The 24461-nt window shown below is 39.0% G+C and overlaps 1 protein-coding gene across 1 annotated transcript in view; it reads right to left on the bottom strand.

The window, feature by feature from the left end:
- Positions 1-24204, bottom strand: part of LOC117294869 (DDRGK domain-containing protein 1-like) — a 33961-nt gene extending 9757 nt beyond the window's left edge. The window contains exons 1-3 of the mRNA XM_033777410.1: positions 23623-24204; positions 5656-5790; positions 1684-1799 (exon numbers count right to left, since the gene is read on the bottom strand). Of these exons, the coding sequence (XP_033633301.1) occupies positions 1684-1799; positions 5656-5790; positions 23623-23740 (369 nt within the window). The 5' untranslated portion in view covers positions 23741-24204. The remainder of the gene's footprint in view (positions 1-1683; positions 1800-5655; positions 5791-23622) is intronic.
- Positions 24205-24461: the final 257 nt, after the last annotated feature.

Genomic DNA, 24461 nt, shown 5'->3' with positions numbered 1-24461 from the left:
ACTGTCTTACGTAGGTATTTATGAATGGATTATTAAAACTGCATTTCACTGGTTATGAACACTGTACACGCTGTACGATTAATTTTCTTGCGTTTTCATATTGTTTATTTTTATTACTATTATTTTTGATATTATTCATAGTGGGAATGCAATTAAGCCTGCACCAATGTTACCGATCACTGCATTTGATGAACTGTTTAAGAGAGAACTAGTAGATTGTGTGGGCCCTGTACCACGATCGCAAACCAGGCGTCAGTATAATTGTTGATTATCACAAATTTGTCATTATGAGGGTCATTGTAATAGTGTAAGAATACTTACCATTGTAACAGTAAGAGATCAAAGCTTTTTTGTACCATTGCTCCTGTTGTTTGGGTTTTTCGTTTTAAAGCCATTATACACTTTGGGTACAGAAAAATAAAAAAAAGTTCACAGATTTACAAATCATTTACAGGGTTTTAATACAGAAGGTAATGGTGAAAGACTTCTCTTGAAATATTGTTCCAAGAGAAAACATTAAAACAATATAATTTCTCGTTAGCGAGAATCACAGATTTATTTTAAACACATGTCATGACACGGCGAAACGCGCGGAAACAAGAGTGGGTTTTCCCATTATTTTCTCCCGACTCCGATGACCGATTGAGCCTAAATTTTCACAGGTTTGTTATGTTATTATAAGTTTTGATACACAAAGTGTGGGACTTGGACAATACTGTTTACCGAAAGTGTATAATGGCTTTAAAATTTGTGTAAAAATTTTCTTCTAGAAACATAGCTTTATGGTTGATCTTGTTACACAAGGAGCGCGACACACTAATGTTTCTAAACATTTTCCCCATGAATGGACTACTCCTATTTTATTATCTCCCTTTTTTGCATGCACAATACAGCGACGGTAGAACCGCTTAAAATACTGCTTTATACAATAAGAATGTTTACCCTCTGATGGCAAAAGAAGGTTTACCCTCTGTTGGCAAAAGAAGGTTTACCCTCTGATGGCAAAAGAAGGTTTACCCTCTGATGGCAAAAGAAGGTTTACCCTCTGTTGGCAAAAGAATGTTTACCCTCTGTTGGCAAAAGAAGGTTTACCCTCTGATGGCAAAAGAAGGTTTACCCTCTGTTGGCAAAAGAATGTTTACCCTCTGTTGGCAACAGAAGGTTTACCCTCTGTTGGCAAAAGAAGGTTACTCTCTTATGGCAAAAGAACTGTGTACATACGTACACCCTCTGTTGGCAAATTTACCATGCATTATTCCATGATTACATACAAAAAATGACTTGACACTGTAGCAGTGTGCTTTGTGCAGCATTGGATGTTACTTGTTAAACTAAAAGATTTTGTATTATTTTTGTTCACGCTGGCATATTACTATTGTGGGCAGCAGCATGGCCAGTCACTGTTTTATCGAAGCTTGTTTTCTAAAACTTCACAATGTGAACGATGCAGGTCTTAATTATTCCGAGTAGAGTTACATTGTACCCTGGACGAAATAAAGGTATTCCTAGTAGTATGTAAAATATCGCACAGTGATCATCACAATGAACTCAATTGAAATCAGAAAGACCTCTGATAGTCTGATAAGACATGTCTTGCAGGAAATTACAGTACATGAGCCATGTGAAATACAACATGCCCAATATCAAATTGCCATCAAACAAAGCTTCAAATTTTTGGTTTACCTCTCTTTGTGCCCGTTTTTCTTCTTTCATTTCAAGCTTCCTTGCTTTCTTAGCTCCTATCCTTCTTGTGTTACCAGTATCATAATTATATTCCTCCTCTTGCTGCTCAATGACATCTGTATAAAAAGCACAAGGTTAGTTACAAGTTGGAGTTAATACAATAAAAATGTTCTTCCATTGATTGGATGTCCTTGCTCTGCCAAGACACCTGGATCGTTATCCAAAATCCAACGCTACCTTGCAATGGATTTTGAAATTAGCGATCAGTTTTGGCATTTGTGATGATCAAAGCATGTTAGGCCACAAGTACAAAACGTATATTAATAATAATAATAATAAATAATAATAATAATAATAATAATAATAATAATAAGACTTGTAATGCGCATGTATCCACCCTGCTGGGTGTTCAAGGCACAGTAAAAACCAACAAAAAAACAAACAAACAAAAACAAAAACAAAAACAAAAACAAAACAAAACAGACACAACAAAATTAGTCCTTGAAAACCTGTGACATAAGATAAGTTTTGAGAAGAGATTTGAATGTTGTGGTACAAAGACAAGATCTAAGATTAAGTGGTAAAGAGTTCCAGATGCGTGGCGCAGCTGAAGAAAAAGACCTGTCACCCCATGAGTGTCGAGACTTGGGTTCAATAAGGAGAAGCATGGAACTTGATCGAAGATTCCTTGATGGAGTGTAAACTTGAAGCAGTTCAGAAATATAGCCTTGCCATTTAGAGCTTTGTGGACAATGAGCATCAGCTTGAAGATGATTCGTTGAGAGATAGGGAGCCAGTGTAGTTGTTTTAGAATGGGGGTGATAGAACAGGATTTTCTAGACAGTGTCACAATGCGGGCAGCAGTATTTTGGAGCCGTTGAAGTCGGGAAATCTGGTTGTTAGGAAGACTGTAGAGAAGAGCATTGCCGTTGTCAAGACGAGAAGTAACAAATGCATGAATGACCTTTTCAGTGGCACTTTTGTCCAAGTACTTGCGAATCTTACCTATATTCCTGATGTGATATGATGATAAACGAACAATGTTGTTGATGTGTGGCTGAAGTGTCATCGATGAATCAAAAATAACCCCCAAGTTCCGAGCTTTCAGCGAGGGAGCTATCCGAGCATCACCGATGGAGATGTATGGCACTGAAACCTTAGTTAACTGTTGACGTGACCCAAATAACAGGAACTCTGTCTTATCATCATTTAACTTCAGGAAGTTGTGTGGTGTCCAACGTCGAATCTCTTGGATGCATTTCTCAAGTCTTGCAATAGATGCATTGGCGTTTTCTTGAGAAGATTTAAACGTGATGTATAGCTGAGTGTCGTCTGCGTACACATGGTAATTCAGATTAAATTTGAGGATAATGTCACGAATCGTTAAAGTGTACAGCGTAAACCACTGCGGGCCGAGTACCGACCCCTGTGGCACAGAGTAGTTCAAAACAACAGGGTCGGATATCGCAGTGCCAATACATACATGCTGAGTTCTATTGTGGAGATACGATTTGCACCATGATAGGGCTGTGTCCTCTATGCCAAGGTGATTCTGGAGCCGAGAGAGAAGGATGTTATGATCAACATTCTCAAAAGCAGCACTCAAGTCTAGCAGGACTATGAGTTGATGATATTAGAAATGTTGTGGGCTGTGTGCTCTGAATGTGAAAATATTGTAAAAAGCGGTCAGTCGCATTATTACATAAAAAGGACGTAAAAAAATACAGAAGTCACAATTCAAAAGTTTCCTCTTACTAAAAAAACCTTGCAAAAGTTTTACTACATTTGACTACATGTAACACACAACTCTTACACACTGTACATGATTATCCAACAGGATACCTATAAATGGTCAGCAACATGAACTTTAAGGTACATATATACATGTACAATATGTCAAAACCATGGTCAGTCACATTACGGTCAGTTGCATTACAGTTATGTACATGTACATGTATGGAGCCCAAGCTGAGTTCTTATTTGTCAAAATTAGGTTTATTCCTTGTCAACAACTAAAAGTAAATTGATTTCACATGTTAGCTAAAACTTCTAATTGGAAAGAAAGTTGATTTTATTTATGTCATGTTCGTGTTTGCTTGGAATTGCCCACAAGCATGATAAGCATGAAACAGACAGCAGCAGTGTGTGGCGTCAGTTCAAGGGGTCTATTATGCAAATTATTCTTTTGCTCTTAGGCTCCAGCTCTGGGAACTTTATCGGAACTTTATCGGAACATGATCTGGGCCAGTAAGACCGATTCCCTGGCTTCCAACCTCAATTGTTCAAGTAAGAAGGTCTCCAAAGTATCCTTATGAAGACAATGGAAGTCCAGTGTACAATTAGTGCTATGCCAAAAATTGATTCACTTTTTAAATAAGGGAATCAATGTGTGGTGAAGAGAGTTTCAACTAGTGGTTTAATCCCAACGAGACCTGGTTCTTGATAATTTTACCGAGACGAAGTCGAGGTAAATTATCAAGAACCAGGCCTCGACGGGTTTTGTGTTAAACCACTAGTTGAAAACCGATTCAACACACTTTGATTCCCATTCATAAATACCTTTTCGGTAAAAAAACATCAACACTTTTGGTCAAAAAGTAAAATAAATGCAAAAATTTTAATTGTTCAATGATTTCTTTCAACACAACACCCCTCCAGCAATGAAACGGTAAGGCCCTCCGCCGCCCTTGGGTAAACAACTCCTTATAAGGGAATGCTGTGGGCGTCACGCGTATAACGTGATGTGGCACAACTGTCCCGGCCGTTGCTCTCGACCAAAAGGTATGAAGAAACTGTCTATAAGCACAGGTGCAAGCTCGCGTGTAACGCACATGTTTCAACATTTTATACCGGTCATAAACAAAGGTTTATACACACCCACGTGACGCGCTCTCCACCAATAGGAATAGCGAAACTGTCGGAGGTATTTATGAATTTAAATTATTTTGCACTTGAGACACAGTGTACATTGAACAGCACATGACTGGATAATAAAGTTCACAGGTACAATGTACTTCATCTGATGCAATAAGTGGCATTCAAGAAGATTCCTGGTAATAGTCCAATGATGTAAGTGCTGGGCGAATAGTGAAATTTGGTATTCGGTTAACCGCTGGCCACTATCCAAAATTAACCCGATATTCAAACATTTTGTCCCCAGTACTTACTTGCTTAATAGTGAGCGCCACGATCGCTAGAAGGCAATGTGTTTTTTGGGGGTTTTTTTTGGGGGGGGGGGGTTGCCGCAAGAGGCGCTGTTCCTTTTTGGTCGTTAATTGTATGGGCAGATTTACATATTAGTTTTAGACAGTGTCACTCGATTCATTCATAAAAATAACCAGATTTAATTTCAAGATAGCGATTCGCTTTTTCTTTTGATATCTTCATTGACTCTATGTGTAGAAGGAAAACTTTCGCTTATCTTTCAAACAAAAACGTTGGAAATGTCATTGTTTTAACTCTTTATGGAAGGGGGGATAGTTAAATACTTATTTTATGCTGTTTTGTGCTGTTTTGATAGAAGTGTCATAAGGATTCCGACAAAACATTCCTATCAGTCGACGACCCGACGATCAGGGATAATAGGAATCCGGTTTCTTGGTTGTATTTAGAGGACTATCCGGTTTATTACAAGATATCCGCGCCCCTTGTGGATATCCGGTTACGTCTAAAACGGTATTCACGATTAGGGTTGGGAAAAACTATTTGCCATTAACCGGATATTCAAATTATTCGCCCAGGCCTAGTACATAAAATGTAGACGGGAAACCACAGTCCCTATTTTACAGTGTATTGTTGTGTCATTTTAAATTACAAGCATTTATTACTGACTGCATAGTGCATATGTGTACTATACAAGTAATAAAGCTGCGAAAAAGGTAACTGCCTCCCATTGTCTATGTTTAGAATAATGCAGGTTTGGGAAAATATTGTAGACAAGGCTAATTAATTACGTTTCTGCCTGGAACCAACCTTGCTCTTCAGGTTGTCTGATCATTCTATCCCTGGCAGCTCTTCCTCTACGACGAGCAGGTAGAGGTACCCTGACTTGAGCTTCATCAATATCTCTCTCAACATGACGTACATCTCCATCACTGCCTCCTCTACCTGTACACATAAGAGATGTTTCATTGTTATACCTCTGTAACAAATTGTGAAGTTTGATTGGTCGAGAACCAATTACTTTACGTGGAACAAAAACGGCGCAGTGGGAAACATGAGTTTTGTCAACCGGTGTGCATTACCTTGATCGTTTCCACCGTTGGTTGATTTCGAGCGCTAAGTACGAATAGGCCGCCGGTTTGAGGGAACAGTGAATAGCTGTTTCTGTTTTGAACACTTTATCTGCTTTGTCGTAAAAAATGTTTGAAGATGACCCCAGAACTTTGAGAAGAGGAATAATCATGTTACCAAGGTATAAGAAAACAATTGTTGCACGCTGTGACGGTGGTCCCTAGGTTTTGTACAACCTCGGGGGCAAATGGCACCCTCGGCTTTGCCTCAGGTACCATTTTCCCCCTTGGATGTACAAAACGCCATGGATCCCGTCACAGCGTGCAACAATTATAGGCCTATAGTGTAGACATGGTACATTGTACATGGTGTACTTTTGGCATGTACTGAAGTAACAATTGCCCTTTCTTTATGTCAATTGTCACTTGAGCAAATGATTAAAAAAAACCTGTAACGCACAAATTTTCACAGCTGTTATTTGTACATATTACTGTAGGCCTGATAATTTTATGCAAGCTCTGTCTAAAGTTAGCTACATGTATTGGTTATGTATATTTGCCTGGCATTGCCAGCATTCAGCAGAGGAAAAATCAAAATTTACATTTATTATTTGGGTCACCATACATGTATCTTTTCTACTTTTCCTGAAGACTCAATTTCAATAATAATACCAAAAACTCAATAAAAGTTTTGATATTTGTTGATGTGGCCTCGATCGAGAGAGTTAATTTCAGATGTAAAAACATGTACATGTACATGACCAAAGGGTGCTCTGTGTAGTGAGTATCTAAGGGCCCCACCCACCAATGGACACCAAACACATGTGTCCAACCTAACCAATATTCCACCTGCCATGATTGGCATGTTGATAATTACAAATTTATTTAAAAGCTTCAGGCTAGACTCCAAATCGGTACACTTACAAGCTGGGTAAAGAATTGATGCACAAATGTGGCACACGGCTGCGGTTTACATAAAAATATGTGTGCTACACATACATGTAGCCTTGGATTGAGGCTAGTCAAGCATCAACAACTTTTGACCAATTGAAAGATGCAGGGCAAAGTTCATTGGATGCTTTATTTTCCAACATTACATTCATTGCAAATATACTTGAAAGTATAAAGAATCCATTCCCGAAAATTGCAAGAATCTTCTTCAATGAGCATCTAGAATCCATTTTTATTGTAATGAAGTCTCACAGTTTTTTACAGAAAGTTGTCCATACTCCTTGAACTTCTGCTCAATTTAATTTGGGGAGTCATTATTATTTCTTTTAAAGTTCATAAGCTGCAAAGAATGTTTAGATGGACTTTCATGAAAATTCATGACTCCCAAAATTAAATTGAGCATAAGTTCAAGGAGTATGGACAATAGTTCAAAAAAGTCAAATAAATGTTCATTAAAGGCACTAGACACTATTGGTAATTGTCAAAGACCAGACTTTTCACTCGGTGTATCTGAATATACTGTATGCACAAAATGACAAACCTGTGAAAATTTGAGCTCAATTGGTCGTCGGAGTTGCGAGATATAATAATAATAAAAGAAAAAACACCCAGTTGTGTGCTTTCAGATGCTTGATTTCGAGACCTCAAAATCTAATTCTGAGGTCTCGAAATCAAATTCGTGGAAATTTACTTCTGTCTCGAAAACTACATTACATGTACTTCAGAGGGAGCCGTTTCTCACATTAATGTTTTATACTATCAACAGCTCCCTATTACTCATTAACAAGTAAGGTTTTATAATAATAATTATTTTGAGTAATTACCAAGAGTGTTCACTGCCTTTAATTAAAAGGATGAACCGTTCATGAACAGCCGTGATGAACATGTTATGAACTGTCGATGAATGTTTATGGACTGATCATACTGATGTGTTGCTGAGCAGTAAAAAATGTCTAAAGACACATCACACATGCTTATTTATGCGCATTGTGTGGATGGGATGGCTTCATTTGTGAAGTGTTTAGAACGAGTGCCTTTGATGATGTCTATGAGTTGCTAGAAATCACACTACAGTGTAAGGCATTCTATCCAGTCCTTGATGGTGGCGGGAAAAAAATCTGTTGCCATAAATTTTGGTTGTGTGACAAATTTCTTGGAATTGAAGATTGTGTTTTCTTTAGGGTTGAGTGGAATGTTGTGCAAAATCTTTAAGAGGGATTTCAAGTAAATAATTGACAAGTTTGTAGAACATGGCTAGTCTTCTAGCTGTCCTTCTATTAATATGAAGTGGTTTCCAGCCGAGTTCAGTTGAGTATACTGGTGGCTGTACCCAAGTTTCTGTTGTAGTTATTTGTGGTGAAGCAAGCTGCTTGTCTTTGAATCCTTCCAGGGCTGAACAGTTCTTTAGACTATGTTGGTCTAAGGCTGCTGTGGCTCCGATCATTTTGCTGTACAGATAATCTTTCGCTCCATCCAACCAGCTCCTCGCCCTGCAATTCTTCGATCGTTCTTACAAACTCATCGCGGTGATTTTGACCACCTGCGACAATTAGTCCACCTCGTCCCTTGGTCAGCTTTCATCAGCGATGATATCAACCAGTCTGCTGAGAACTTTCAAGACTTACTTGATGCCGCTATTGTTATTTATAGTTTATAAATAGAGACAAAAGACACATTTCTGTTGTAGTATCATTGGGTCATGTTCTCTAACTCTCAGGAATCACATGTAATACAAGATGGCTGCCCGCGTGGCAACTGCCTATAGTTACCAACACAAGAGGGCGGTATAACATATAACGTAACATCCTTCTTTTTTTAACAGTAAACAAGAAGATTGTCATGAACTCCAAACTTTAACAAACCAAGTAATAAACACAACAAGTTTGCAAAAAGCAAAACCTTACTAAGTGAACAAAACTTTCACAGTTGGTTTTCACCGAAAGTTTAACAGGTTTAACTTTCAACCAAGACTGGATCCTTAAACTTTTTCCTTCTTTGTACATGTATAACACACAAACTCAATAAACAACTTTAATGATCAACTATTGTGATGTCTTTGATTTGGTTTGAGTTCAAGTTATATAGTCCTTTAGGTATGCTGGCGCTCTACGTTCTCGAGTGCTCTGTCTGATGTTTGTCAATTCTGTCTCTGGTGGTGTAGTCTTTTCTGTGTTTTCCGTGTTTCGTGGAGTACCTCCATTCGCGTTCTGTGTTTGTTTGGTCGTATCCTTTGTTGACTCGTCTTGGGCATTTGTGGGAAATTGAATCTCGTGTTGCGGTATGAAAGATTCTGAACTGAGTTTGAGATGTCTTCTGTTGCGTCTGTATTCGCGTCCATCTTCTGTTCTTACTTTGTAAGACCTGATGTTCACTTGATCTTGTACTTGTCCTTTTTCCCAACGCCTGTTTGTGCGATTCGCGCTTGGTTTGATACGTATTGTGTCTCCTGTCTTTAACTTTGGCAGTTCTTTTGCGTTCTTGTCATAGTGACGTTTTTGACGAGCTTATTTGTCTTGTTTCTTTGCTTTGACGTCACTCTGCACTTTTGGTTTGAGTAGCTTTGGTGAGATTGGCAAACCGGTTCTCGTTCGCTTCCGAAAAAGCTTTGAGCTGGAGAGCTTCCCATTCCTTCAGTTGGTGTATTTCGCCATGCCAACAAAGCTTGATAAACATCTCCGTTGCTATCTGCGTTTTTTCGGAGTAGTGTCTTTGCGATCTTAACAGCACTTTCTACTTTACCGTTACTCTGTGGACATTCTGGTGAGCTGGTGACCCGTTGAAATTCATAGTCATTTGCAAAGTTAGCGAATTCGTGTGAGTTGAAAGGGGGGCCATTGTCCGAGTAGATGAAAGCCGGAATACCGTGCGTTGAAAAGTGACGCTTTAGGCGTTTGACTGTAGTTTTGGCATCCTTCTTATGTGGTAGGCTATCAATCTCAAAGTAATCAGAATAATAGTCCACAGTGCATAAATAGTCTTTGCTGTCCAGCGTGAAGAAATCTACTCCAATCTTTTCCCAAGGGTGGCTTGGTATGGGATGATTGATCAGAGGTTCCTTTGTGTGCACTGCTTGGTACGTGTTGCATGTCTCACAATTCGATATGTAGTCAGTGAGCTCATGTGTCATGCCTGGCCAATATACTGTGTCTCTGGCTCTGCGAAGTGTACTTTGAATACCCATGTGTGCCTTATGCAGTCTCTGTCGAATTCGTGGACGAGCTGATTTAGGATTAACACAGTGTTCTCCGCGAAAAATGATTCCATCTTGATATGATAGTTCATCCCGTACGCTGTAATATGCATGAGCGATTGTAGGAAGTTGTCGTTTGTCTTCGGGCCAACCGCTGAGGATAGCGTTTGACAGTTTGTAGACTTTCATCCTCAGTAGTTGCTGCTTTGATCAGTGCATGGGTTTTGTGTGTGATTGGTACTGTATCAATCATGTGCACACTCTCTACTTCTTCCTCAACAGCTGAGCGATTACTGGTTTTCAGATATGCACGCGATAACGTATCTGCCAGATACATTTCAGGACCTGGTTTGTACTGAATATTTACATCATATCTTTGCATCCTGAGTAGGAGTCGTTGTAAGCGTTTTGGTGCATTTGCAAGCGGCTTCCTTGATATGGAGACTAGTGGTTTGTGATCAGTCCATAAAACCATTTGTCGGCCATAAGTATATTCATGGTTGCGCTCAAGACCGAAAATCTGTGCGAGTAATTCTTTCTCAATCTGTGAGTATCGCGTTTCAGCTGGCGTTAGAGCTCTACTAGCATATGTGATTGGGTGTCCATTTTGCAGTAAGACAAATCCCAGTCCTTTTTCACTCGCATCACCCTGACCCTCTGTCGCTACTTTGGGATCAAAGTATGTAAGAATCGGAGCTGTTGACAGACGTTGCTTGATTGTGTGGAATGCTTGTGATTGTTCCTCTGTCCAACACCATTCAGTATCTTTATGTGTTAGTCGTCTGAGTGGTTCGCTGATGTCAGACAGATCTGGTAGGAATTTGGCTAGATATTTAACCATGCCAACAAATCTCTGTATTTCTTCAACATTTGCTGGTGTTCCCATGTTCAGAATTGCTTCCACTTTGTTTGGATCCGGTTTGAGTCCTTTGTTTGTGAGGCGGTGGCCAATATATGTGATTTCGTCACACTTGTATTCAAAATTGGCCTTGTTCAGTTTGATGTTCATTTTTTCACAGCGATTGAGGAATTGTGTCATATTCTCATCATGATCACTTTCTGCTTCCTTGTAAGTTTCACCTTGGCCTGTGATCAAAATATCATCTGCGATAGTGTGAATACCTGGCAACCCTTCGAGGCACTGATCCAATTTCATTTGGAAAAGTTCTGGAGAAGGTGAGAGTCCGAAAGGTAGTCGACACCATCTATATCTGCCCCATGGTGTTTGGCATGTAGTAAGATGAGATGACTCCTCATCAAGTTCACACTGGAGAAATCCTTCTTTGCAGTCTGCCTTACTGAAAATCTTAACCTTTGCTAGCTTGGGCAGGACATCATCAATGACTGGCAGTGGATATTGTTCTCGTTTGAGTGCTTGATTCAGATGTTGTGGGTCGATACAGACACGCAGTTTACCACTCGGTTTTATAACATTTACCAAGCTGGAAACCCAGTCTGTTGGTCCTTCAACTTTCTTTATGACTTCCAGATGTTCCAGTCTTTCAAGTTCTTCCTTTAACTTAGGTTTAATTGCGATGGGAACACGTCGTGGAGGCATTACCACAGGTTGTGAGTCCGGTTCTATTTGTAGACGCACTTTTCCTGGCAAGTGACCTAATCCAGTGAAAACACAAGCGTGATCTCTGAAGATCTCCTCCTTCGTTTTGCATGTGTGAGTCGATAAAGTTTGTTCGTTGTTCCGCGCGTGATCATGAAGTGTGTATGCGACTTGAGTATCACCCTTAACTGTACAGTTCTCACTTAAAGTTACAGCTATATTCTCATGTTTAACTTCAATCAACTTCATTTGTTGAGCAGTACTTGATCCTAACAATGGCATTTGCTTACACCCTTTAATTACAACAAATGGTACCAGATACTTCTTTCTGTTCTTTAAATTTCTGATCTGTAGTTTACAAGTTCCTTGTACCGGCATAGTGTTCTGATTGTACATCGACAACTTCTGATCTGATTCTTTTATTTCAGTACCAAAAGGAAGGTTTGCCTCTGGTATGACATTGCATGTGGCTCCTGAATCCACTTGAAACTTAGTTGCTCTATGGTTTCCTTTGATTTTCATCAGAGCATATATCTTCTTGGTGTTTTGGGCATTTATGTGTTCATCAACACATTTAACTTCCTCGTTCATGACAACAGTAGTAAGCCACAAACACTGTTCAACCTCATCCTCAAATTCTGATTCAGATGAATTGTCACTTTGTACAACGTTAACCTTGCCCCTCATTTTGGATTGGAGTTTAGAGCCAGACTGATATTGATTAAACTGGCTGGTCATGCATTTTTCAGCAAAGTGGTTAGATTTTCCACACTTTTTACAGATTTTCCCAAATGCTGGACATTCGGTTTTGATCAATTCATGACGTTGACCACAATAACGGCAATTTATAGTTTCATTCTTTGCCTGTGTCTTTTGCATTTTGTGCGTTTTCCTTTTATTCACAGCATGCACAGTTGTCTCTGCAACATGATCGCTCGACATTATCTTCAACTGACTTTTTTATGTTTCAGTGGCTCTGCATAAATCCAGACATTTGTTCAAATTAAGTTCTGGTTCTTGGAGCAATTTCTTTTTGGTGGCATTATCTGTGATTCCACAGACAATCCGGTCACGGATTAATTCATCCGTTAGTTGCCCAAATTCGCATGTTAAAGCCAATTTCCGCAAGCGCACATAGTAACTGTCGAACGTCTCATTTTGCTGAACACAACAATTAAACTTATATCGTTCATATGTTATGTTGGTCTTCCCTACACAATATTTCTCCCATAAGTTTAAAATTACAGTGAAATCCTTCTTCTCATCTTCAGTCTTATATGGTAAACCATTGTGTACATCTAGGGCATCGTGACCTATTGCAGTGATGAAATGTGCTATCCTCACCCTATCACTATCTTTATCAAGTCCCGTTATGATTTCATAGCTGTCCCAGACCTGTTTAAACTTTTCCCAGCTGCTTTTTAAATTGACAGACTGGAGATCTAAGGGTCTTGGCAGTGGAACCCTCGTTCTAGAACTTGTATGGGCATCAGTTTCCATTATAAATTAGCTAGAAAATAGCACAGTTCAATACTCTTGCAATAAATTCACAATATCTCAATCAAACAATCCAACAAAGTTCTGTGGGAATACAGATTCATGTAACAACACCACATGAAAAACACATGAGAAAGTGTTTCGTAATCTTATGTCTAAAATGTATACTACTACTAACAGTTCACCTCCAAGTTCATTCATATGATACTCTTTGCAATCGTAAGTTATAGTTCAGTCCGATGATTATAGTCACACGTACACAACCTATTTCCATGTAGCAATATGGAGTTCACACACAGCGTACAGCGTCGCGTGGCGATTCACTCTCGCACACGTTCGTCGTGAAGTGTTGATGTGGAAACTCGTTCTAAAGTTCCGTTTTCAGAGTTCAAATTCCAGAATTTCCTTCGCGAAATTGCACTTGGAATCCTTGTAGATCAGGCGAAGTACCTCTACTTCTGACACCATGTTATTTATAGTTTATAAATAGAGACAAAAGACACATTTCTGTTGTAGTATCATTGGGTCATGTTCTCTAACTCTCAGGAGTCACATGTAATACAAGATGGCTGCCCGCGTGGCAACTGCCTATAGTTACCAACACAAGAGGGCGGTATAACATATACATAACAGCTATCAGAGACTCTATTCCACAGGTTACCAAACGCAAGTCCCGTCACACGCCCTGGATCACTCGTGAACTTAAGAACTTGATCAACAAAAAACATAAACTTTTCAATTTAGCTCGCAAATTTGGTCGTTCCCTTGATTGGAACTTGTACAAATCTGTTCGTAACAATGTTCAGAAATCCACCTGTAAGGCTTACTGGCAATATGTAAATAGATTGTTCGAAGGTGACGATAACAGGGGTCAGTTTTGGTCCTTTGTTAGAAGCCGTAAACAATCTCCTCCCCCTCCATCCTTTAATCACAACAATCGTAAGCTGACTTGCCCTGACAAAATCTCCTCTGCTTTCAGTGATTATTTTGCTTCTGTTTGTAAACCATCAGGTCCTGTACCCCACAATCCCCCGCGATGTTCACTTCACATTCCTGAGTTATCTCATATTTCCGTTTCTGCTAGCCAAATTGCCGCTACACTCAAAAAGCTCCCTTCGAATAAATCTCCTGGACCTGATGGTATTTTGCCAAATATCCTTAACAAAATTGCTCCAGAAATAGCCCACCCTCTTTGTTCGTTGCTCAGTGCATCGTTGAGCACAGGACAATTACCTGATGATTGGCGATGCGCTAACATAAGGCCAGTGTACAAGAAGGGCGACAAGTCATTAGTTACTAACTATAGAACGGTTGCTCTTACTTCTGTGCTTTGTAAAGTTCTCGAGCGCATTGTATCTGCTGCTATTAATGATCAGTTGAGCGCATTTGGCCTCCTCAACTCTAATCAGCATGGCTTTGTGAAGCACAGAAGTTGTGTCACCCAACTGGTCAACATCATGCATTCCTGGTCATCTACCCTGGATAAACGCCGCCCCCCCAAGAGTAGATGCCGTTTTCCTAGACATGTCAAAGGCCTTTGATACGATGCCGCATCACACCTTGCTTGAAAAACTGGCAACATCGTTTAATGTGCGGGGTGAGTTGTGGCATTGGGTTAGGTCGTTTTTGACTGGTCGCAGACAACGTGTCCTCTTCCGGGGCGGGGTTTCTCCATGGGTTGGTGTTACTTCTGGCGTACCACAGGGAAGTGTACTCGGACCGCTATTGTTCAATCTTTTTGTTAATGACATTTCTTATTCAATCTCCTCCAACTGTGTATTGTTTGCAGACGACGTTCTCTTATACCGTTCCATACAAAACCCTGATGATGAAAACACTTCAACTCGACATAGACAGACTTAAAAACTGGTGTGATAACAATGACATGAACTTTAATGCTGGTAAAACCAAAGTCTTGCATATCACTAGAAGCAGACACATCCACCCTCCAATCTACAAATTAGGCAACAATCCACTTAAGCAGTCAAATCATTTCAATACTTGGGTCTCACAATAGACTCCAACCTATCCTGGGCAACACACACCTCATCCATAGTAGCTAGAGCAAATCGCCTCTTAGGTTTCATCCGATCAGTTGCCAGGGGTTCCTCACCTAAAGCCATTTTTTCTTTGTATAGATCTTTAGTTGTCCCAATCCTAGAGTATGGTTTACCAGCATTGCACCCTTACACCTCATCTCAACAACATTTACGTGAAAGAGTTCAAAGAACAGCCACCCGTCTTGCTCTTGGCCAAAGGCGAGGAGAAATGTCGTACGAAGACAGATTGCAGCGGCTCCATTGGCACCCCTTGATACACAGGCGTAATTATTTACTGAGCTCCTTTGTCTTTAAGGTCTTGCACGGCATTTCATACTGCGAATCTCTCAGTGAAAATACCGTCATCAATCCACGTCATCCTCACACTCTAAATTCTGCCATCTCTCCGCTCGCACAGATTCTTTGTTCAATTCACCTTCCCATCGATTTCCAAGGTTATGGGATACTTTCCCCTCACATATTCGGGACGCTGCTGTAATCTCTCCTCTGCCGACATTTCTCCGCCAACTTAGAGATGTCTGTTTAAACCCCACCTCTTAACTAGTTTTAACTTGCTGGTGCTTGCAGGCATGGTGAACCTAATCACTATTGTTGTAAAGTCAGTTCTATGTCCATTGTGTTTCGTTTGATCCTCTGGATTAGTGCTACTTATGCATGGGACAACATGCTTCCGAGCAACAGTAATCAAGTTTACTTTTGTTGTTCCTGACCCACATAAGTTGTTCCTTGTTGGTCTGTCCAGTTGTTTCCCTCAGTTGATTTACTCCCCATGCCTGCATGCTCCTCTTAAATTCATTCCTTTTTTTTGCTCATCTAGTTGCCCTCCTGTCATGTTCTGTTCTGGGTTTTTATTTTTATTTTTTATATTTATTGTGTGCTTTTTGCTTGTATATTTATTGTATTCGTTATTATTTTGATTGGTTCGTTGCTTTTCGTTAACTTTTGCTGTGCTTTTTGATGTACTTGTATTTGTTGAGGTCAAATAAATAATAATAATAATAATAGTTCATTTGACTATGTTGGTCTAAGACTGCTGTGGCTTGACAGTTCGTTTGACTATGTTGGTCTAAGACTGCCGTGGCTTGACAGTTATTTTGACTTTGTTGGTCTAAGGCTGCTGTGGCTTGACAGTTCTTTTGACTATGTTGGTCTAAGACTGCTGTGGCTTGACAGTTCGTTTGACTATGTTGGTCTAAGACTACGGTGGCTTAACAGCTGTTTTGACTATGTTGGTCTAAGACTGCTGTGGCTTGACAGTTCGTTTGACTATGTTGGTCTAAGACTGCCGTCGCTTGACAGCTGTTTTGACTATGTTGGTCTAAGGCTGATGTGGCTTGACAGTTCTTTTGACTATGTTGGTCTAAGACTGATGTGGCTTGACAGTTCTTTTGACTATGTTGGTCTAAGACTGCTGTGGCTTGACAGTTCTTTTGACTGTGTTGGTCTAAGACTGCTGTGGCTTGACAGTTCTTTTGACTGTGTTGGTCTAAGGCTGATGTGGCTTGACAGTTCTTTAGACTATATTGGTCTAAGACTGCTGTGGCTTGACAGTTCTTTTGACTATGTTGGTCTAAGACTGCTGTGGCTTGACAGTTCTTTTGACTACATGTATGTTGGTCTAAGACTGATGTGGCTGGACAGTTCTTTTGACTATGTTGGTCTAAGACTGCTGTGGCTTGACAGTTCTTTTGACTATGTTGGTCTAAGACTGCTGTGGCTTGACAGTTCTTTTGACTATGTTGGTCTAAGACTGCTGTGGCTTGACAGTTCTTTTGACTATGTTGGTCTAAGGCTGATGTGGCTTGACAGTTCTTTAGACTATATTGGTCTAAGACTGCTGTGGCTTGACAGTTCTTTTGACTATGTTGGTCTAAGACTGCTGTGGCTTGACAGTTCTTTTGACTATGTTGTCTAAGACTGCTGTGGCTGGACAGTTCTTTTGACTACATGTATGTTGGTCTAAGACTGATGTGGCTGGACAGTTCTTTTGACTATGTTGGTCTAAGACTGCTGTGGCTTGACAGTTCTTTTGACTATGTTGGTCTAAGACCGCTGTGGCTTGACAGTTCTTTTGACTATGTTGGTCTAAGACTGCTGTGGCTTGACAGTTCTTTTGACTATGTTGGTCTAAGACTGCTGTGGCTTGACAGTTCTTTTGACTATGTTGGTCTAAGACTGATGTGGCTTGACAGTTCTTTTAACTATGTTTGGCCCAGGCTGCTGTGGCATACTCTAAGTTTGGACGAACTTACTAAGTGGAGCTAGACCCAGTAACCGGGGCTCTGTACTCTGTCACAATGTAGTTTAAATTGTTCCTTTATTTTGTTACTTACGTGTAGATAAAATGAATCAGTCCTTATTTTAACTGACCTTTAAAAACAATTAATGGAACAGTCTTATTAGCATTACTCAAACTAGTTAAGATCACCAGGTACACATACTCAGGCTGTGGTTTTGTTAGATGCACCAGTGTTAACCATGTGGTACATGTATGTTCCTTTTGTTGAAATAAGCTTTTGTTGCACACACACAGTATTTTTTGCTGGATACCATTAGTAACTTTGTTCATATGGTGGAATGTTTCTTTAAACCTTTAACTAGGGTTTCATTGAAAAAATACTGAAACACTGAAAAATAGTGAAATTGGCTCAACAAAAATATTTTGCCGAATTAATCCATGTTTTTATCCTGATTGAATAGTGTTTGTTTTGATTTTGTACCTGTTTGAAGTTTGCTTTAGTAACAACACAATGATGGGGAAAAAACCTAAAATTTTCTTTATGATGTTCAATAAAAATAGGAAACTTACTTTTACGATGTGAGTCCGACACCAAAATAGTGAATTTTAATCTCCCTATTTCAACCGTTGGCAGAAATTGTTTAAATTTCCATTATAAAGCACAACTGATACCCTCTATCTATACATACAGATATATATTTTTTTAAATCTTCTTAATTGTACAAAATCCTGGTGTCGGACGTACATTTTGTTTGTACGTTCAACACCAGTACATGTACGTATCCGACACCCCCGAAATAAATATGAGAAACGCCTTTTTGAAGGCCTTTAAAAAAACATACAAAGCATCAAAACACCTGTATCCCATTCCTTTTTTTCTACACAATAATTTTAGTCTGCAGAAAAATTTAATTTCCATTTCCAAAACCCACTGGTACGTATAATTAATATCAGAAAAGCTTGATTTTGCACTATTTTGGTAAATACTGTACATGTGGTTACATAAGTAAGGATAGAGCTCTTATTCATTTAGTAAAATGTTGGCAAGGTTTCAAAGTTGGTTCTTGACAGAAAATATCAAAACAGATTTCACTCAACATTTTTTGTGACCTTTGACCTTGGCAACAGTTACCCACCAACTTTAAACTTTAACAATTACAAGTCCAATCTACAATGTACATGTATATTTGACCAAATGTTGTTTTGCATGGATCTCTTTCTCAACATTTTGAAACTGGGGTTTTTTGCCCATTTTCGGTTGCCACAGCAATGCAAAAGGATATTCATATCATGTACAACTTGCATTACAAGTGAAAAGTTGAACTGATTGTATAGGCTATTTTTTTATGCAATTTCAGACAGGTACATTCAACACTATGAAATGTACGTCCGACACCAATATTTTAATCGCCGTTTCTTAAAATTCAAATTTAAAAAACAAATGTCTTATTGTGAAGTGTATTAACAGAGGTCTGATGAATCCATAAATAAGAAAAAAATGCATCAAAGTTCATCACAGAGTTTGAACTACAAATATTGGTTTCCATAAAAAGGCGTTTCTCTGAGTACGTCCCACACCATGGTGTCTTGAGCGAATGGCTTCTACATATCCAAAGATGTGGATGAATAATTTTTTGAAAAAATAACTACTACCTTAAATCTCAATCAGAATAGAAATTCCTGTTATTTATATCACTTTAATATTACACTCTGTTAAAGTGCCCGAAATGTACGTCCGACATCGTCAGACTGTGGAACTGCCCTGTTGCGTTATGTGACGTCATCGATATTTTTTTTAACTGCCCACGCTGCCCTTGCTAGACACTATTATTGTTGAAAGCAACTTAATAACTTTTGCCACTTTTGAATTATTTAAAAGGCACTTCCGGTTTCGACCAGAAGTAGAGGTCATGTGGGTCATGCACACAAAATAAAATGAAGATTTGTTTTATTAAATGGTAAATTTGCATCGGGGATAAAGAATATTAAAAAAAAAATCACAAGCATATTACTCGGGTGGGTTTCGAACCCACGACTTTTGCAATTCTAGAGCAGTGTCATACCAACTACATGTAAACCACTGAGATTGCCCGGTAGCTAGAGGCAGTTCTAATCCTATGTTTTAGCAGCGGGTACTGCAAACGATTTAATAGATAGTAAATTTGCATCGGGGATGAAGAATATTAATTTTTCACAGGACGCGGGAAAGTACTAAGTATACAGTGCTACACACATCGGTGTATTGGGGTAAAACCAAAATTAATATTCTTTATCCCCGATGCAAGTTTACCATTAAATCGTTTGCAGTACCCGCTGCTAAAACGTAGGATGAGAACTGCCTCTAGCTACCGGGCAATTTCGGTGGTCTAGTTGGTATGACACTGCTCTAGAATTGCAAAGGTCAGGGGTTCGATTCCCATCTGAGTAATATGCCTGTGATTTTTTTCACATGACACGGGAAAGTACTGAGTATACAGTGCTACACACATCATCGTATATATGGGTTACAAAAACCAAAGAAAAATCTTTTTTATTCCAACCCAATCCCATAAACAGAAACCTACGGTCACTTGTGGGTGATTTGTTATAGATTTTCAAATATTTTATATAGAAAAATTTAAGGTGACATGATGTGACAGGTGATGATGTCATCAATTACAACATGTTGACCATTGCATGAATACCTTTCCTCTCTGAAAGTTCCAATGCAATCGCTTAATGGGAAAAGTACAAAACAGCGCGAAGAACATTTTGGTTCTGAAAAAGACAAATAAAAAAAAATAAAAAAACTTAAACGAAAACAAGAGGTGTTTCGTTCGCTGCGCTGCGCTGCGCTACGAAACAGCTACAATTAGTTAGGGTGTGGCTGAAAACAACGAAAGTGAGTGAGAAAGAACTTTGTGCAAATACTGTGAGAAGTCAGTTGACATCAAAACCTGAGAGTAAGAAGGTGTGTGAGGTTCTGCTCTAGCCACCAACCAGTGCATGTTCCTGAGGCAGATTTGTGCAGCAGTTGGCATACAATTTTTATGCCAAAGTCGAAGCTCAGTGGACTCAGCCACTGAGGCAAATCATTTAAAACTTGATCGCGGCATTGCCGCCAGCCAGCCAACACATGTATGAGGGCAAGCAGCCCGGCAAGCAGTTCCAACCAGCATAATCCAAGAGTACGACGCATTGAAAACCGTAAGTTGTAGTTACTGTTAACTCAAAACTGAACATTGTCAAATCAAGAAGTAGAAGTTTGCTGACTAAATCCATTGTGATTTTATTTCATATAAGACCATTCTTCCTTTAAAATTTTAAAGTGAAAGTATTGAAGGAGAGTTTTGTTTTCAATAAACTTGCAAACTGTGTGGAAATAACACCCCTCAAAGTTTGCTGTTAGTTATTTAATTCTCTTAAACCAAGTTGGGACTAAAAAAAAAAATACAATTTGGTGTTGTTGCAGATCTAGAAAGTTATGTAAAACTATCCCATGTTTAATAATACTAGTCTGGTAAAGTAGTACTAGTCCTACATGTACTACATGTACGTAGTAGGGAAAAGTTTCTGTATGGCGCCACATCTTTTTCATTTGATATAAAATAATATGGTATCTAATTTACCTCAATGAATGAGATATCCCTTTTTGTAAAAATTAGTTAAAAAATGGCAGCGCTGTGACATGTGAGGAAAGTTATCACGAGTAAAAGTACTACATGTACTTGAGAGTCCTAGAACTAGCTAGAGGTTCATTCTGCTACAATATAGCGGAATGAACCTCATCATCATGTAGTTCTAGGAGTAGGACTAGGTAGGAGTACCCACCACTGCAGCCAGTAGCTTCCACCTAGACCCAGGATTCGGAACTGGGGCTCTGTACTAATTTCAAACAATTTTGACATTTGCATTTTTGAATTGGATCTCAACCATTGTGCGCATTGGTTATCAACCAGAACCAGACAGTTTTATTGGGATCTAGCATCCTTTATTCTACTAGACCCAGTAACTGGGGCGCTGTACTCCTTTTTTTCGAGCTAGTACGACAGAGAATGTAAAAATTTCGAAAAAGGAGTACAGTTACTGGGTCTAAGAGAGTCCTAGACCAAGACAGTCATGGTAGACCATCAATCAATTAAATACCTGAGAGAGAGTATGCATTGTTGTATCGTAGCGTCATATGTTTTCGACCCTCATATGTTTTCGAACCCCAACTTTGATTCTTGTTTACCGCGAGATTGAGCAAGCTGCACTGGTGACAGAAGCTATGCAGTTTACTCACGGTTTGTATTTTCATCAGGCTTAATCATGCTGAGAATAAAGTTTCCTGTTGTTGGTTATGCTCAAACATTTATAACATGATTGATTTTTTGTACAAATCACTAGTGCATTATTATGCCAACATTCAAATGAGTCAAAGAAACATCGAAAGTTCAAACGAAAATTACTATCTGCAAGATTGAGTTTCATTCTGCTTTAGTCAGTAGATGGATCACGTGAGGTGGTTACTTTTTGGGATTCTATGGTGTGCCAATATGGGGAAAAAATTAAAATTATTTAAGTGAAAAATATGTGGATTTTTTTTTTTTTTGATTAACTGCATACTGTAATAAATTCTGATTTAGCGTAATATATATTAAGTCTATATTAAAGAGAAAATATCATAGATTGGTTTCTTATCTCCTGAAACCAAACATTACTGGTCTGAAATGGGGGAAAAGGGATTGTTATGAAGTGTGTGTGCTTCAAGGGGGGGTGGGGTGTTTTACTTTCATGCCTTATGATATCTCTGGATTCTAATATAGTAGCCATAATGCCTGAAAGGACAAAAATGTAATTAAATTTGTTAAGTAGTAATTGAATAATATTTTTGATTTATTTTGCACGCCATACTAGCTTCTGAATATTCACTAAAATACCAACCAATGAAAGGTGTGAAAAATATGACGTTACTCCAATGTCGTGCATGCATAAGCACTGTTAATGGCGGACTGTCTCTCGCAACGTAAAACCAAAACTTTAAAAATTTCAACACACCATGAAGTGTAAGTGTTATTGTTAAAAAATTGGATAGATGATTTAAAATAAAAAACATTCAGTTTTTGATTGTGAACAATTTTCCTGTTATCCTACTGAAAACACATGACACCAGGATACTTTGCAGGGCATGATCATGTCTTTTATGATATCGTAGGAGGTCCTGTTTTCGAGGTGTCCCTAAATTAAAATCGTGGCAAATCTGTGCACGATGTAAACAGTCCCTAGATAAAAATGTTGTGGTTTTATTTGCCAAGCAAAGAGTCTCCTCTCCCTTGACCAACACGTAAGGCTCCATTGGTTATTTGCACTTGTAAATGCAAAAAGTTTGGTATTTTAGGCATTTCTACCAGGTACAAAAAATATGTCAAAATGTTGAGGCCATAATAAAAATATTTGCCCACCGAAAAAGTTTCATCAAACACTATTTCAATTCACAATTCATGATGATCAAACCATGTGACTGAATATTTTGCTGAGCATTCTGGAAAAAAAATACAGAGGCTTATAGAAGCCATGTGCCTTATATCATTTTCTAATATTTTTGGAGATTTTTATTTTTTAACCCTCATATCAATATTATTATTAATATTAACATTTAAACATCAGCTTGTTGATTCAATTATCACTGTTTATTTATACGCTTTATTATAAATATTAAGAAATAAAAAAATAATAATAAAAATAATAAATCAGCTTTGAAAGCCAGTAATTATTCACACTTTTTATTATTGTTTTAATTTTTTTGCAAGTTACCATGGTAATTTTTAAAATTTAATAAAAAAATATTGGGAATAAAATTAAGACAACTGCTGGCTATATAGTCATACAGAGAGTCTCAAAGAACACTTGTAGTCACTGCAGATGTTTCTTCCATGTATGGCTTCACCGGGAAACCATACTTTCTCGTTTGCCGTGAAAACAGGAAAAACAAATGGGACCAGTTGAAGTCATTGGAGATCGGTGTGTGGTGAGAACATTTCAATGTCCATCAAGTTTTAATTTATGTTTGCATACTTAATATAAACAAATGAAGATAATTAGGGCATCGGTTGATATATCGCATCATTATTTGTTTCCCAATTCAAAGAAAAAGGCATAATACCGTGAAAACTGGTAAGAGGAGGATATTAATATTATATTATGGTTGGGGAGTCTCTCTCAATTATTTTTAATAAATATTAATTACTTACCACCACCAGCAGACTTCTTAAGCTTACTCACGTAAAATAAAATTGCTCCAACCAACACAGCAATGATTACTAGAACTGTAGGAATAAGACAATCAATCTGCATGGGAGAAGAATTCATTTTTACTTCTTGCCAAACTAAATTGTTAAGTTGTATTTTGGACAGATGGATGGCACGGAGAACTGTTGACCTCTAATTGACCTGCTTCTTTTGCACAGACAAATTAATAACAGCGCCCTCTTTTGAACCAATCTCCTCCAGCGTTCTAGTCTTGGTGCAAGACGTTGTTGCTCGGCCCCCGCTGAGGGGCCGAGCGATCAAGACGTTCAGCCTGAACATCTGACGTCACACTTCAAGGCTATGGGGCTACAAGACGTTCTCCTTGTTTTAGTTTGCAAAACAAAACCGTATTAGGCCTGGCGTACTATCCATACACTACATTAACGCTACGCAAACAATCTGAATTCAGTGGCTTTCCATCGGTCCAATTCAGTGAGGGAACGTGGTTTCCTAGCAAATTCATGAGGAATGTTAGAGCGAAGAGATACAAGCGTTTCAGAGACCTGCAATCTCATACGTATGGTGTTCCATAGAGGACAGCCTCCGTCGTAGTTGTGAGTTGTCCGTCGGAGTTGTGAGTTGGGGCGTCGGAGTTGTGAGTTGGGGCGTCGGAGTTGTGAGTTGGGCCGTCGGAGTTGTGAGTTGGCCGTCGTAGTTGTGAGTTGTCCGTCGGAGTTGTGAGTTGGGGCGTCGGAGTTGTGAGTTGGGCCGTCGGAGTTGTGAGTTGTGCGTCGTAGTTGTGAGTTGGTCCGTCGGAGTTGTGAGTTGGGGCGTCGGAGTT

This window comes from Asterias rubens, chromosome 9 (genome assembly GCF_902459465.1).
Source record: "Asterias rubens chromosome 9, eAstRub1.3, whole genome shotgun sequence".
Lineage (NCBI taxonomy): Eukaryota > Metazoa > Echinodermata > Asteroidea > Forcipulatida > Asteriidae > Asterias > Asterias rubens.
Note: the sequence above shows the minus strand (reverse complement) of the source record. Positions and strands in the feature narration are given on the sequence as shown.